The sequence below is a fragment of the Carlito syrichta genome, unplaced genomic scaffold, assembly GCF_000164805.1.
Source record: "Carlito syrichta isolate Samal-C Ts95f unplaced genomic scaffold, Tarsius_syrichta-2.0.1 Scaffold302072, whole genome shotgun sequence".
In the NCBI taxonomy this organism is placed as follows: Eukaryota; Metazoa; Chordata; class Mammalia; order Primates; family Tarsiidae; genus Carlito; species Carlito syrichta.
Genome location: NW_007246168.1, coordinates 44,669 through 61,328, shown reverse-complemented (window position 1 = coordinate 61,328; position 16,660 = coordinate 44,669). Strand labels below are relative to the sequence as shown.

The 16,660-nt window shown below is 43.3% G+C and overlaps 1 protein-coding gene across 1 annotated transcript; it reads right to left on the bottom strand.

Moving 5' to 3' along the window:
* Nucleotides 1-320: 320 nt before the first annotated feature.
* LOC110595457 (neuroblastoma breakpoint family member 4-like) lies at nt 321-16,364 on the bottom strand. Its single transcript, XM_021711332.1, has 4 exons — nt 16,235-16,364; nt 12,759-12,925; nt 3,614-3,761; nt 321-610 (listed from the first exon to the last, which is right to left on the bottom strand). The coding sequence occupies exons 1-4, from the start codon at nt 16,362-16,364 to the stop codon at nt 321-323; spliced, it is 735 nt and encodes a 244-aa protein (XP_021567007.1).
* Nucleotides 16,365-16,660: the final 296 nt, after the last annotated feature.

Here is a 16,660-nt window from a genome sequence, read left to right as displayed (position 1 = left end):
AAGATATTATTCTTCAGGCTCTCAGATGAGGGAATTGAGATGTAAATGCCAAAAAGACAAATTACTCAGCTGAGGCAAGCAACCAGTAGGTGGCAAACAAACGCCTAAGAGCAGATTTGATCTTAATCCCCAGGCACTCTTGCTTACTCATTAAGCATCGTGGATTTCCATTTGACTCTGAGCAAGCATGGAGAGACCACCTTGTCTCTTCCACCCACCACACCATGATAGCCAACACTCACATTACAGCTTCTAGTTCTCCTTTCCTTCCTGAATTTGGAAAGGTCAGTGGTTCTAGAATAAGTGAGGGCTGTGACGTTCTAGGTGGTGAAGGACAGGTCCCACCTGGCTAAGCCACAGCCACGATCCCATTGTGGGTGCAGCTGCAGATGCTGAGAGTTGGTCACCATGGTATTTGGCTCCACCATGGTATTTGGCTCCAGGTACAAGTGTGAAGCTTGTACCTCTGACACATGGTGGCTAAACCCTCCACTCAAAGGTCCTTGAGGACAGGCCTCCTGGGTGGGAGTTAATAGGATAAGGAGGTTCAGTAGGAATAATTCCAGTTTTCCCTTTGCACTCCCAAAACACCCATCTCTGATGTCCCTGCCTCTCAGCAAAAACACCCAGTGACCCAAGCCACAAAGACACATATCACATAAATGAATGGGAAATCACCTTCCATGTTTGTTCCTGGGGATGGTAAGATGACAGGTGCCCATGCTAGAGAGTCCCAGATGTAAAAATCCACCCACCAAACTGGCTAACAGGATCGTGCCTATTAATCCATTATTACTAAAATTTTCCCTGTAGCCTAGAGACAAAGTTCTAGAGAGGATAGGAGTAGAAGCATGACACACAAGAATATAAGAATGGGGAAGAATTAGAGCCTCAAGGCTTTGGGGAGGAACCATGAAAAAGGGACATGGAATGCTATAGACCAAATACTAAGTAAGGTGAACTGTTCAGAGTGCTGGAATATTTTTAATTTCCTGTTGCCTATAATTTTTTTATTACCTGCCCACACGTATACATTCTGATGACGTATAGTGTGTGTTAGCAGCCATACGCAATATAGTAGAAATACCAGTTTCTACATGGAAACTTAGGGCCCCAAAATGCTTTAGAATCAGAATTTGTGGTTCCTTAGAAAGGTAACACAGTGTGCAATCTTTATATAACCTGCACTTCCAGTGGGGTCTGGACAGCACTCTCCCTAATGTAAACTATTTGTATTCTACCAACAGATGGATACATATTCTCAGAAGGTGGACTAATGAAGACTCCAGTAGCCTCATGCCAATCCAAATCAGGCTTAGCAGGGGAACGTGGCCCTCAGGGTCTGCTGCACATCACTCTGGAGCTCCTCTCTCTCCTCCTTCTACACATCTTCATTCTCACCAAGGCTTGTTAACTTTTCTTACAAGTATTAGTCATATTTCTATTCATCTCCCTCATTCTGAGCCCATAGGATACTGGACTCCCAACAGCAATACCCTTCCTCATCCAATCTCCTCACAGTCTAGCAATTCTGCCGTCTACATACTATCAATTGTCTTACCAGTTCTATTACCGAAATGTCCTGTTCTAATCACATGAACCTACTCTGCTTCTGCAAACTTTCTCTTAGCTGCCCACTACATGACTCTAACTCCTCACCTGCCTTGGTGATCCTTCTTATTCCTGGTCCCACATCCTCATCCAGCATCACTTCCCACCACTCCCTTATACAAGTTCTTCTCTGGAGTCAGGCTGGCCCCTCCCTGACCCCAGGTGCCTTCAGCTTCCAGGTCATTGTCCACAAATTCTTCTCTTGGTCTGGTTTCCCCTCCATAGTCATTCAAGATGCAATTGATGAATCCTTACCCATCAGTCACTTAGGACACTCAGTAAGATCCTATCATAGTTCATATTGGGTTGATGAGGAAAACATCTTGAAGCAGCAAATCTGATTGGAGAAGACTAAGCAAGCTCAGACCTCCCTATTCTGGACCCCTGTATTTGCTATTTAGAAGTAATCTCTAGTAATGTTTTTAGTTATCATAACCTAATTTCATCATGTTGTTTTCCCCTCTTTTCCATACTAAGTCTCACTAACTTATATTTTGAAACATCTTTTAGGGTGAAATAGATCACTTGTGATACCACTGCTGGGGTCACAGCTGTGCACTCTACACACTATTCTTACATCATCATAATAAACCCACACACAAGAGGCATCCTTGTATAATTTGGATGGTCCATTCATTCCTCTCAGCCCATCAGCACTGATGAATTTGGCCTCTTCTAACCCATGTTTAATGAAGCTCTGGCAGAGCCATCCCACATCACACGCATCTCACTTCTGAAACTTGTCTCTGAGTATTTTCCTTCCTCCTCAGGGGAGCCACATTCTGCCTGTGGTGTTTCTGGGAGAGAGGGCTCTGCAGCTGTATAAAATCTCCAGGACAGAGGAGATGAGAGGATAAATTCTGGAGGCAGGGCATGAGGAGAGACAAAAGCATTGTAGCCCCTGACTGATTTTTCACAGAGAGTATCATGGAACTGTAGCTGAAAAAAGTCTCTGATTCTGTACAACTCAGGGAGAAATGGAAAACAGTAAAGGTGATGGTTCTAGCATGAAAAAGACACTTATTCACCAAAATAATACGGAGGACAAAATTAATAATGGCTAATTTCATTACAAAATATTCAGATATACTGGAGACATCACAGTTACTTGCTCTTGCTACAAGATGATTTGTGGATAAAACTCTCAATAAAGCACATGCAACTGCCCGAAATATAAAGTACAAAAAATAAAATGAGGAAGAAAAAATGAAAATTAATTTTTTTTCCTGTACACTCTCTATAAAGATGCTATCTCAAGGGACATTGGCTCAACAGAGAATATTTTCTGGAGATTATGAAAATGGAAACCACTATACTTTGCTCATAAATTAGGTTAGCAGCCCATCATGCACACCATTTGTTGACAGTTTCCATGAGAACATAACACTGCGATGAGACACGTGATTGAAACTATAAACTCACATTGAAAAAAATCATTGGTGTTCTAAGGAGGACGAAAACTGTGGCCATGCATGGAGGATGGGACACTAGACTGCTTCAAAGGAGTAGAGAACCTGTCTTGGGGCACAGGAATCATGAAAACAGACTGCCAAAATAATTGGACAAAACTGCCAGCACATGTGGATGGCCAGAGAAGAGTGAAAGGCATTGCCCAGGAAATGCAACTAGCAATGTAACTTCATCAAAGAGGTCTTAAGGAAGGAGGTCCATGACACAAAGTTTTCTAGGTGAGCTACTGGTGGTCAGAGGTTTCTAGTTATCCTTCACCTTTCCCCTCTCTGGTCTGTCTTGGTACCAACATTCTCTTGTGAGAAGGGGCTGGGTGACAGAGTAGTAACCCAGGACAAGAGAACAGGACAGTTCCACCCATTTGACGTCTGTACCTAAAACTGGATCCAAGAGCCAGATTCCAGATAATAAGTCCACAGGGCCTACCTGCAGGGATGACTGTCTCAGCCTGTACAAGTTGCAGTAAACAGAAAACATAGAGGCTGCCTGTGAGACCAGTGGAGCTTCATGAACTTCACAGTGGAGTATTCACAGGCTACATCCAAGGCTGAGCAGGCTTGCTGATCCTCAGATGAGAACAAAGTGCCTCTGGACAGCTGGTGGGAGTCAGACAGGCCATGGTGAATTGAAGAAGTCAAGGTGACATCCTGCTCTTCTACCACTTGCATCTCTCTGCTAAGCTGGATGGGTGAAGAAGACTGAAGATAAACACCAGAGGGGACTGAAACCACAGTGGTGAGCTGGCTCTAAAGGGAGGCCTGCAGCCGGGCCCAGAGAGGCAAAGGGCATTCCCCTAAGAGTGATAAAACAATCCCTCCCTGTCTGGGGCAGGAGAAAGAGTACATTTGGCAAATGACTGCCTAAAACAATATGTATGTATGATAGTTGGTTACAGAGATAACACCTCTCAACCCGATCTAGCATTCCAGATCTAAGGGTCTCTCTGGGACATCATCAGAGCTGCATAATGTTCACCAGGGAGTACTCACTCATCTGCCAGGGCCCAAGTGGAGTTTTTGTCCCTTCATTGAGGATAGTTTTCTTTTATAAGACTGCTATGAGTTCAGAACATCAAAAAATATGGAAGGCGTTGAATAGTATTTACTCTATGACAACTCAAACGTTTAAGGAACTTTCCCCTCTGGCAGTTCCCTCTTCATCCTGTTAAAGTTGGAAGGGTGAAAGATTATTAAAAAGAAATGAGGGCCCAGGAGCCATGGCTAACATCTGTAATCCCAGCACTTGGGAAGCCAAGTGCTGGGAACTGCCTGAACCCATAGATTAAGACTATTCTGGGACACTTGGTGGGACCTGGTTTCTCCAATAAATAAAAAACCTAGCTGGGCATGATGGTGCATGCCTGTAGTTCCAACTACTGGGAAGGCTAAGGTAGAAGAATCACCTGAGTTCAGCAGGTCGAGGCTGAGGTGGCCGTGAGCTGCCATTGTACTCCAGCCTCGGTGATAGGCTCCACCTGCCAACAACCCCAAACCTCCCATAATCCCAAAATAAACAAATGAATAAAAAGACCTGTGGTATCACAAAGAATTAGCTCAAGTAGATGGGAGGCCAAAGAGAGTGGTCGCAGAACACAATGGTGCAAACCTATTCAATCACAACAAAAAAGATTCTTTTCCTGGTGGGACACAGCATGGATAGATGGGAATGGTCTGTCAGAAGAGGAATTATCTCAGTCAAATCTCCAGATTACAAGCTGAGGCGGAAGGAGAAAGGACATTCTGTGGTGCTACCCTCTTGACAGACAGTCTTCAGGGATGACTAAAAGAGTCAGTGGTTTGCAGCAAAGTGTGAGGTTGGTATGCCATGCACACACAGATATAGCCTTAGAGGTATTTTGTGGATTTCAAAAGTTTTTGCCTTCCAGACTTTTATTCTCTATAAGGTATGTGTGATAACACACTTCCTAGTGTCTTTTTCTGGTTAAAAAAACTAAACTAAACTAAAATATGTTGAGGAACAACAGGTCAAAAGCAAACAGACATTACACTAAATAATCTACATAAGGGAAGCAATGTCTACAAATAATTTTGGGGTATAGGAGTACACCTTAGTCAGTAGTTGTTGGTTATCGAATGAAAGAGGGTAGAAGAAATGAAAACCTATACAGGACTTATAACAAAAACAAAAATACATTGTGTACAGGGAAACATGGGGGTGGCTAAAAAGATTAAATACAAATATTCAGTAATCTCTGCTTCTCCGTGAATGTGGAGTCTCCAGGAGTCAATACCTTCCTAAGAATCTACTAATTTCCTCAGACTAACCAGGAAAATGATGGGCCTGGGGCTTTCATACGATCTGTATTAGACAGGTTTCCTATGAGTGAATTGAGATATGGGTCTGCCACATTAAGGAGATCACTCTCCACCAAGTCCCATCCACTGCCCAGTCCCAACATTGCAACATGAACCTCCTGTGTGAGAACAGAAAAACTTCAAGGTTGGATTTCAGAAAGCTGTAGATCATGGCTTGACACAACCACTTTGATTAGTTTTGGTGAGCTAGGGAACAAAATCTCCCTGTTCTGGTAGGATATCCTCCGAGGATCACATGTTCTGAGTCTGCACATAGATCTAATCTTTTTCCTCACAGATCCTGGGCCCACAGCCTACCTGCTTTCTAGAAGGAAATTAGCCATATTTTCCTTTCCCTCAGGAAGTACTCAGCATAATCACAGGTGAGAGGATGTTGTCAGCTACAAGTACCAGGACGGAGGAGGAAATTGCTACATTTGAGTGTAAATGAATCTCTGTGGCTACATGGGAATATTAGTGACTCATGGATACTGAGCCTCATGAGGCTCCCTCTTGTATCCAGAAGCACGTCAAGAAGGCTATACACTACCTAGTTGTAAACAGGCCAACTCACAAAACATAGACCTTAAAGACACGTTTAGTACAACCTGGGTCCTACACTCCACAGAGGTACAGGCAACAATGCATGGCCTCTAGGCAGGAAGAGAATAACAAAATGCCATGTTGGCCAAAGCAACACCCACAAGGAACAGGACAGTAGGCAAAAGACACTCAATGTGGAGCAGAAGGTCTGACAGACACCTTTTGAGCTATGCTCCATAAGTGAGTGAGTGGGTCACACCTGCCATGGGCCTACTATCTTGACATTGGACTCAGGGTGACACAGTCATGGCCTGAGAAAAGTGAGAGCACAGCAATTGCTGACCTACCCCATGCTCATAGTCACATACCACCGTAAATGTTGCTTCTAAACACAGGTATCTACAATCCCAGTGTACCTAAGTGACACCAGTCAGCCTAATCCAGACTTCAAGCTCTCACAACTATGGGGTCTGTCTGAGATGTCATTTGAAGCTTTATTGTGTTCACCATAGGGTACTCATGCATTCCCAAATGAAGCAAACACTTTCTCCCTCAATTGAGGACTGAGGTTTCCTATAAACCTTGATGCTGTTAGGTCAGTCCAAACACAGGGAAGGAGACAAAGAGTACTCAGTCTGTGGCATCCAAAAGGTTTGGCAAGCATTCACCACTGCTAGTTCACTGCTGGGTCTGTTGAAGTGACAAGACCTAGAGGTCAATCACAAAGAATGAGGGACCACAAAGTACTAGCTGACTTAGGTGGGAGGTGGCAGGGAGTTCTTGCTGATACAATGGTGTGAAATTATTCAAGGACAGCAAAAAAAACAGAAAGAAGGATCCTCTTCAGGGTGGGACATAGTGGGGAAGCATGGGAATGGTCTTTCAGAAGAGCCACAGGCTCAGTCAACTCTGCAGACAACAAGCTGAGGAGGAAGGAGAAAGGACATTCTGTGGGGCTACCCTCACGACACACCGTTTGTGAAGATTACTAAAACAGTTGAGGGTTTGCAGGACAGTGTTGAAATGTGGATGCAATCCATCCAATGGGTTGTGCTTTTAGAAGCATTGCATAGATTCCAACAATGGTACTTTCCTACCCTGTCTTCCTCATATTGTGGTGTGCCATGACTCTTTTCCTACCTGCTTCTCCTCTTACCAAAATCTGGCAAACACATTGCAGAACAACAGGCTGAAAGCAAACTGGCATCATACCAGTTTCTATGCAAGAGAGAAGCAATGCGTAGAACTCATGGGACCCTGAAAACCTCGGGTCCCATGAGTTCACCTGAGTCAAGTGACTATAGCTGTTTGAATGCAAGAGGGTAGAAGAAATGCAAACCTAGACAGGACCCATAATGAAAACAGGAGACACTGTGAAGGTGACAAATTTGTGGTGGGCACAGAGGTTGAAACATTGATATTCAGCACTTTCAGTTTTCCCGGATGTGGAGTCTCCAGGTGTCACCACCTCCTAAGGGTGGACCTCTTCCTCTTCCTCAGTCTTACTAGAGGAATGATGGTCCTGGGTGTGTCAGATGCTCTGTATCACATAGGTTCCTACAAGGGAATTCAGACAAGGGTTTCTCACATGAAGCAGATCCCACTCCAGACAAGTCCCCTCCACTGCCTGCTCCCAACACAGCAACATCGAACTCCCAGTGTGGGAACAGGAAAGTTTAAGGACCGTCTCCCAGAAACAGGAGATCATGACTTGAGACAACTATCTCGGTGAACTTTGCTGAGCCAGGGGCCAAACTCTCCCTCTTCTGCTAGGTTATCCTCCCAGAATCACACACCTTGAGTCAGGGCATGGATGCAATCTTTTTCCACACAAATCCTGGGCCAACAGCCCACCTACTTCCTAGAAGGAAAATGGCCACATTTCCTTTTCCCTCAGCATGTACCCAGCTTGGTCAGAAGTGAGAGGTTGTTGTCAGTTGCCATTACCAGGAGGGCAGATATTGCTGAATCTGAGTGAAAATGAACCTCTGCAGCTACATGGGAATATTGGTGACTCTTGGACACTGAGAGTGACCAGCTTCCCTGTTGTATCTAGAAGCTTGTCAGTAAGGGCATACACTGCCTAGCTGTGAACAGGTCTGCTCACAGAACATAGACCTTAAGGACGTGTTTAGTGCAAACTGGGCCTCACCCTCCACAGAGGTATAGGCAACGATGCTATGGCCTCTTGGCAGACAGAGAATAACAAAATGCCATGTTGGCCAAAGCAACACTCACAAGGAACAGGGCAGTGGGGAGAAAGCATTCAATATGGAACAGAAAGTGTGACAGACAACTTTGGGGCTTTGCTCCATCAGTGAGTGTGATTTGGTCATACCTGCCTTGGGCCTACTATTCTGACAGTGAACTTAGGGTGACACAGTCATGGCCTGAGAAAAGCAAGAGAGCAGCGATTGCTACCTACCCTATGCTCATAGTCACACACCATGCTAAAGTCTGTTTCTAAAGACAGTTGATCATAGACACCTGTCTGGGTACAGAAGCGACACCAGTCTGCCTGATCTAGACTTCAAGCTCTGATGACTGTGGGGTCTGCCTAAGAATTCATTTGAAGCTTTATTGTGTTCACCATAGAGTACTCGTGCATTTCCAAATGAAGCAAGCGGAATTTTTCTTCCTCAATTGAGGACTTAGGTTTCAAATAAACCTGGATCCAGTTAGGTCAGTCTGAACACAGGGAATGAGTCAAAGAACACTCAGTCTGTGGCACCCAAAAGGCTTGACGAATGTTAACCACTGCTAGTTCACTGGTGGGCCTGTTGAAGTGACAAGACCAAAAGGTCCATCACAAAAAATGAGAGACTACAAAGTACTAGCTGACTTAGGTGGGAGGCAGCAGGGAGTGCTTGCAGACACAACGGTGTGAAATTATTCAAGGACACCAACAAAAACAAAAGGATCCTCTTCTGACTGGGACATAGTGGGGATACATGGGAATGATGCTTCAGATGAGACACGTGCTCAGTCAACTCTGCAGACAACAAGCTGAGGAGGAAGGAGAAAGGACATTCTGTGGGGCTACTCTCAGGACACACAGTTTATGAAGATGACTAAAACAGTTGAGGGTTTGCAGGACAGTGTTGAAATGTGGATGCAATTCATCCAATGGGTTGTGTTTTTAGAGGCATTGCATAGATTCCAACAACGGCTGCTTTCCTACCTCTATTCCCCATTCTGTGATGTGCCATGACTCTTTTCCTACTTGCTTCTCCTCTTACTAAGATCTGGCAAACACATTGCAGAACAACAGGCTTAAAGCAAACTGTCATCATGTCAGTTTCTACATAAAAGAGAAGTAATGTGTGTTGAAAACCTCAGGTCCTGTGAATTCACCTGAGTCAAGCAACTATAGCTGTTTGAATGCAAGAGGATAGAAGAAATGCAAACCTAGACAAGACCCACAATGAAAACAGGAGATGCTGTGAATGTGATGAATTTGTGGTCAGCACTCTGTTTTTCCTGGCTGTGGAGTCTCCAGGTGCCACCCACTCCTGAGGGTGGACATCTTTTTCTTTTTCAGTCTTACCAGGAGAATGATGGTCCTGGGTGTCAGATGTTCTTGTTCTTTCCTTCAGCAAGTACCTAGTTTGGTCACATGTGAGAGGATGTTGTCAGCTGCCATTACCAGGGTGAAGAAATTGCCAAATCTGTGTGAAAATGAATCTCTGTGGCTACATGGTAATATTAGGGTTAGGGTTAGGGTTAGAGTTAGGAGTTAGGGGTTAGGGGTTAGGTGCGGGAGTCCAGCTCCTGCAGAGGTCAGGGGTCTCTGGAGGTGGGATGGCATTGGCGACTAGAGAGAAAGAAAGAAAGGGACTGGGGAGAAAGAAAGGGACTGGACAACTGTTCAGGATTGAGCAGAAGCCATTTATTGGAAGTATACAGTGGGTATTTATCCCCAAATTTTGCATAGTCATATGCACATGTCTTTCACGTGAACACAAAAGCAGGTGCATGAGGGGCCTCCTCCACCCACCAGATGTTTTTCTCAAGCATGAGGAAGAACAAACCCAAAATGATCTTTCTGTTCCTAATGCTTGGTTAATGTTCCTCAAAAGCAACACAATGATTTCTACTAGTACCATGACTTTTTCAATAATCAATAACCTTAAAACCCATAAACACACAACACCTTAACAATGACTAACCTATTCTTAACTGAAGGGGACCAGCCCCTTGCTGGGTCGTGAGATTTCCTGAAGGAGAGATGGATAGGTGAAAGATGAAGATAATATACTCGGAGACCTGCTTCTTGAACAGATGACAATTTAATGTTAGTTAACACAGAGCTTTTATACCATACGTAAAGGGGCAAGACAAAGAAAATTCCTTCACGTACATATCCTCTACAAGTTACCACCATCTAGTGGTCTTAGCAATAAACAAGCCAAGAACCCTGTAAACATTCAGACAATGAGTCTTATTCATAAGGCCAAAGATGATAGTTTTAGTCCAAAGTCCCAAATTACAGTCCTTGAACTGTCTCTAGAAAGTTTAGCAGTAGTCTTCCTTCTGGGGCTTTATGGCCTTCAGAGTTCTGTAATCACCTTTCTTGTCCAGGTGTCTTTGTTACTTTTCTCTTATCCTGCAGTACTTGTTTCTAAAGAAAACTCAAAAGAAGCTTTTAGTAATGTTTCCCAGGCCCCCAAGGTTGTTTTCTGTCATTAGCTAAGTTGTCATCAAAGTGTCTGATTAGTATATTATGAGTTCAGTGAAAACCCACTTTATAAATGTTAACTTAGAGTTTTTTAACTATTGAATTAAGTAAAAACCTTAAGATAATCTTTATCCTAAGTCAGTGAAAACAGTGTTATAAATCACCTACATAACTCCTAGATAAGTGTTAGAACTTATAATGAATTCATAATGAACTTACTATAAACTTGTGCTTCTAAAGAACCTTATGTCTAAACACTAAACTGCATAATCCTAAATCAAATAAGGAGTGAATATACTTATATCATTTACTACTTAAGCAATATCTAGTAACTTATAACCAAGTGAAAGAAAGCATTCTTGATGTGCTTCAGCGTTAAACCCTTGCATATGTTAGAAAAGGCCAAGCAGCATAGTGGGAAAATGGGAAAATGAACCATGACATTTCCAGGTTAGCTGTGAGTACTTTGCATAAACATGCCATCTTCTTCTTCCACGACTGCACAGAATTTCTTCAGCTGTATCAACAGCAAAGGTGGAAGACAGAAGGGCCTCAGCTGCCCGGACTCGCTTTGCGACCGGGGGTCCTCAGCGCACCTGGACTTTGTCAATCAGGCGGGCCTCCAAGGCTGGCTCCCAACACTTAACTTTCTATTCTATGTTAATTTTACTAATCCTAACTTATACAACTGCTATGGAAACTCTTAACAAATATAGTCTGAACCAGTTCCTAAAGAATGTGGCCCAGTACAAAGTTCACAGTGGGTCACTTCTTGGAACAACTGATTACAATCTACTAACAAAATGGCTACTCTAAACCTTATATTTCTATCTATACTTAAAACTTAATCATCTCTACTTCTACATAAATCTCTTAAAATCTCAATCACAATACTAAAAAACCTGTGACCAGCACTAAGGCTCTTAGATGTGACCCAAGCTTGAACTGTGAATTGTGCCAAGGCCAAAACTGTAGTCTGTGGAAAAATGGGAACAATGAGTTTCTAAAGTTAGCTGTGTTCATCTCTGTTTCAGAGTTTTATGCTTGAGTTTGCAGGAGTTCTTTCTGGCTGTAGTGCTAAGCAGAAAAAGTGGAAGAGAATGGGGTCAACAGCTCCCAAAGGCATTCTAGTGGTCTCGGGGTCAACAGCCCTCCCTGATCCCTAACGCTCAGTGGGCCTCCATGGCCGGCTCCCAACAGTTAGGGTTAGGGTTAGGGTATTCAGATGAGGGTTTGTCACATTAAGCAGATCCCACTCCAGACATATCCCCTCGATTGCCTGCTTCCAACACAGCAACATCAAACTCCCAGTTCAGGAATTGGAAAGTTTAAGGGTTATCTTCCAGAAAGCCAGAGCTCATGACTTGAGACAACCTCTTGGTTAGTTTTGCTGAGCCAGGGGCCTAATTCTCTTTCTCTTCTTTTAGATTATCCTCCCAGCATCACGTTCCCTGAATCTGGGCATGGACCCCATCTTTTACCCTACAGATCCTGGCCAGCAGTACAACTCCTTCCTTGAAAGAAAATGGCCTCATTTCTCTTTCCCTCTGCAAGTATCCAGCTAGGTCACATGTGAAAGGATGTTGTCAGCTGCCATTACCAGGGTGAGGAAACTGTCAAATCTGAGTGAAATGAATCTCTGTGGGAATATTGCTGACTCATCGACATGGAGCATGATGAGACTTCCCCCCCCGTATCCAGAAGCATGTCAATAAGTCTACACTGCCTAGCTATGTAAAGGCCTACTCACAGAACATTGATCCTTTTTAAAAAACTTAGCTGGAATCTCACTCTTTGAAAACATAGATCTTAAAGACATGTTTATTACAACCTTGGTCCCATCCTCCACAGAGGTGCAGACAATGATGCTACAGTCAATTGGCAGCAGAGTATAACAAATTGCCATGTTGACCAAAGGATCACTGATAATTAATTGTTCAGTGGTCCAAGAGATTAAATGTTAAACAGAAATCTTGCTCATTCCATTATTTTTTCCTATTCCTTCCTAGGAAGTCATGTCATGTCATGTCCACAAATGTTTAGTGGAAAAAAGTTCCCTGATAAAATTGTTATTCATGGAGATGTGGAAGTCTGGAGTGCTCTTAAGCCTAGAGTTTTGAGTCTGCAGTGATTGTGTGGACTAGGTGACTTGCCAGCCTGAGCCTCTCTGCTAGTTGCTCCTTGAGGAACTGCCCCTGGAAGTCATCATGGTCATCATGGTCACAATAAGTAAGGAGTACATGGAGATGCTCAAAGAGTAAGAAGGAAATATATCTCCTTTCCTGAAGCTTCTTTAATTGTGCCAGCTCTTTTGCCGGAGTTTTTATTAATAATCCTTAGTCGCTTAGGTGAGAAAGTAGAGAAAATGAAGAGTGAACAGGGATGGGTGATAAGTTCTAAGTATTGCAACAGAGGTTTCTGTGAGAGTGTACACAAGGAGCCCTCCAAGCAGAATTTTAGCACCTAAATTTGAGAAATGCCTGTGGCAAAAAGAAGGAAAATGTTTGATTATTTAGATGTCTTCTTCTCTACTTGTAAGTACTTCTATAAGAATCCTCAATATTCTGTTTATATTTTTGTCTGAAAAGAAGAAAGAAAACCTAGTTGTTTTCCTGAATCTGTTTGTTTCCGGAGAATTCAGTCCCTTTTCCTCCTCACTATAGATACGGATATATCCATGCAAAAATATACACGGCACATTATTCAGTTTTTAGACAGAAAGCCACACACAGAAATCTGGCCAGGTACAAGTGGGGTTAATTGAAAAGGTGAAAGAAAAAAAGAAAGAGTAAAGGAACCCCAGTTCCAGCCTCCAGGCAGGAATCTCCACATCTTTATTTCCCAATCTGCCAACACAAATTCTTTGAATGAAAGAATGGGAAGCCAAACTCAGTTAAGAGGTGATTCTGATAAAGAGTAAATGTGCTGGTGACTGTACAACATTTTGAGGACACCAAATGCTGCTTTGGCTTATTTTGTGTTATGTAAATTTCTTCTCAAGAACTATTCATTTTAAAAAGAGAAAACAGGCCAGGTAAATCATTCCTGTAATTTCAGTGCTTTGGGAGGCTGATGTGGAAGAATCATTTGAGCCTGGGAGTGTGAGACCAGCCTAAGAAACACAGAGAAACTCTCTTGTCTATTACAATTTTTAAAATTAGCTAGTCTCAACTCCATGGAAGGATGAAGAAGGAAGATGACTTGATCCCAGCAATTTGAGTCTGCAGTGAGATATCTTCAGGCATCTGAACTCTAGTGTGGTGACAGAGCCAGACCCTGTCTCTAACTATATATTTTTAAAATTAATACAGGTAGAAAAGAGAAAACAGGGATCTGAGTAATAATCTCAGCTCATAATTTACTGTGACTTTGTTCTCTAATTGTTTTAGGAATATTGGGTGTCATACGCCTACCATGGAGAGTCCTGCTTTTCCTTTGGCCCATGTTAGTTCTTAGTTCTCCCACCTGAGCTGGGTTCTTCAGAGATTCACATCTTCTCACCTGAGCACATAAACCTCCTTACTTCAGCTTCTTAGTACCTGTAGACTTCTGCACCTGCTCCCCCTCCTGGAACTACAGCTCCTCCCCCAACACAGGTTCTATAAGTTCTTTGTATCCTTTACACTCTGAGAAAAGACAGACACACCAGCTTCAGTGGAAAACTGGCCATGCTACTGTAGTCACTGCCTACAGGGAAGGACGAGGGACCATCACAAAGAGTAAAGGAACCCCAGTTCCAGCCTCCAGGCAGGAATCTCCACATCTTTATTTCCCAACCTGCCAACTACATGGCATTGAATACTCCCCATTTTAGAGATGAGGAAAAAGAAACTCAAAAGCAGGTGACAAGATAATTCTACTGTATTTGGCAGCATCAGCATTCACGTTCCCTAATATCTGACTCTGAGTCTTGTACCACTTTACCAAATCTTGAAGCTCTTATGAAAAACACTGTGCTGGCCATGAAGTCATGATTTCCTAGACAGTTGAGAAGGCCCCAAGACTTGTGGGTCCCTTGTTACTGGTGATTTCAAGCACAAACACCTAAAGATTTTTTTTGAAATACTATTGGAATACAATCATGTAACATATAAGACATAGGAACATAAAGCCCCAAATAAATATCTCCCATTACTAATCAAGTGTGTGTTACATTAGAACACATGGAGGCCAGGGTCAGTAGATCAGTCTGTTATCCCAGAGCTTTGGGAGGCTAAGGTGAGTGGATTGCCTGAGCCTGCAGGTTTGAGACCTCGTCTTTACAATAAATTAAAAATTAGCTGAATGTGATACTGCATGCCTGTAGTTCTGGCTACTTGGAAGTCTGGGGTGGAAGGATTGCCAGAGCCCAGCAGGTTGATGCTGGGGTAGCCATGCGTGTGCCACTGCACTCCAGCCTGGGCGACAGAGTGAGCCTCCAACTAAAAAAAAAAAAAAAGAGATCGTGGAATGAGGAACTAATAGTGTTTATTCTGTGCCTAAAACTGTCCTAGGAGTTTTACAAAAAGAACATTGTAGAATTCATTGCATCAACTCCAATTGGTAACTACCATTATAGGAGCATCTTAAAACATGAGGAGGCTGGGCTCAGGGGCTCAGCCTGTAATCCCAGTGCTTTGGGAGGCCGAGGTGAGTGGATTGCCTGAGCCCATGTGTTTAAGACCCACCCGGGCAACTTGGTGAGACTTTGTCTCTACAATAAATAAAAAAAAAAAATTAGCTGGGCATGGTAGTGCATGCCTGTAGTTCTGGCTATTTGAAAGGCTGAGGCAGAAGGATCGCCGGAGCTCAGCAGGTTGAGGCTGTGGTGGCTGGGAGTGTGCCACTGCACTCCAGTCTGGGCAACAGAGTGAGACTCCAACTCAAAAAAAAAATGAGGAAACTGAGGCACAGAGAAGTTAAGTAAATCGATTGGGCCCAGACTAGCCCAGACTGGTCCAGGAGTCCCTACTCTACACACTGTACTGTATCACCTCACCCAAGCATTGGTTGCTTTCTTCCACTTTAGGAATAAGAGCCTATGTCCAGGGAGCAGCACTTCCCTCTCAGCAGTGTAGTCCCTGCTCTTGATAGTGTCACTTATGGATATCAGTTTCCACGAGGAGCAGACTCCTCTTCAAGCTCCCTTAAAACAGGTACTGTGTACGGTCACCACAGTTCCCATAGCATGGCCAGCACAGTGCTTTGCCTATTGGGCTTCAATAGAAGCTTGAGTTAAATGGAAGTTTATGAGTCCCAGACAATTACACCAAAAGCCTAAATGCCATTTGTCTGTAGGATCTTGTATAGTACAGAGATGATCTTCATAAAAATGGCTTAAGCCTGTTACTTAGAAAAACAGAAAAAAACTAGGAACCAATATCTGAGATACTAACTCTATTCCCTCCCTACATTCTACCCACATACTTGGAAAGGTCACTAAACAGTTTGTGCTTCAGTCTTTCATCCTCAGCAAAATATGTTTAAAATATACAGTTCTACCTATCTAGGAATGGAGTTGGGATGAATTTATTTTGTTAAAGGGGAGAGAAGAAACAAGCCTAAAGAATGTTTAGTTTCTCAGAGAGAAGATGGATGATCGTGCATCATTTTGTGATGGTGAATCTTTGGAACTTACTGTATGTCTGCAACTGCTTGGCCAGGGCATAGGCAGTAGGTTTTGATTTAATAAGTTTCTCACTTAGGTCACAGTACTGCTGCTTGATCTTCAACAGCTCAGAGTGTTGACTGATTTTTAAGCTGTTCATTCTCGGAAGAACATGGGACTGGGGACAAGAAACCCAAACACCTGATGGGTCAAAAAAAAGAGACAAATGGCTTAATTGGGATTGGAGGATGACAACAACTGTAATTCTTAACTTTCGCTTGAGAAAGTCTTGACCAACAGTTCAGAGTCACTAACTGCCAAGACTAGGTTCAGATGCCAGAGCTCACAACCAAAGGCACTGCCTGGAGATAAGACTCTCACTAGAGTAAGGCACGTACCCCAGTGTGATGGTAACAGTCTACAGTAGCAGTAACAGATTTAGAAGGTAGGGATGTC

Excerpts from the sequence above, each read along its gene's own strand:
- LOC110595457 (XM_021711332.1), bottom strand. The coding sequence starts at position 16,364 with ATGAACAGCTTAAAAATCAGTCAACACTCTGAGCTGTTGAAGATCAAG. Across the intron at positions 12,926-16,234 it reads CAAGCAGTTGCAGACATACA|AGCTGGCACAATTAAAGAAG; the intron begins GTAAGTTCCAAA and ends CTCCGGCAAAAG. Across the intron at positions 3,762-12,758 it reads TCAGGCTGGCAAGTCACCTA|CTTAGCAGAGAGATGCAAGT; the intron begins GTCCACACAATC and ends TCACCCATCCAG.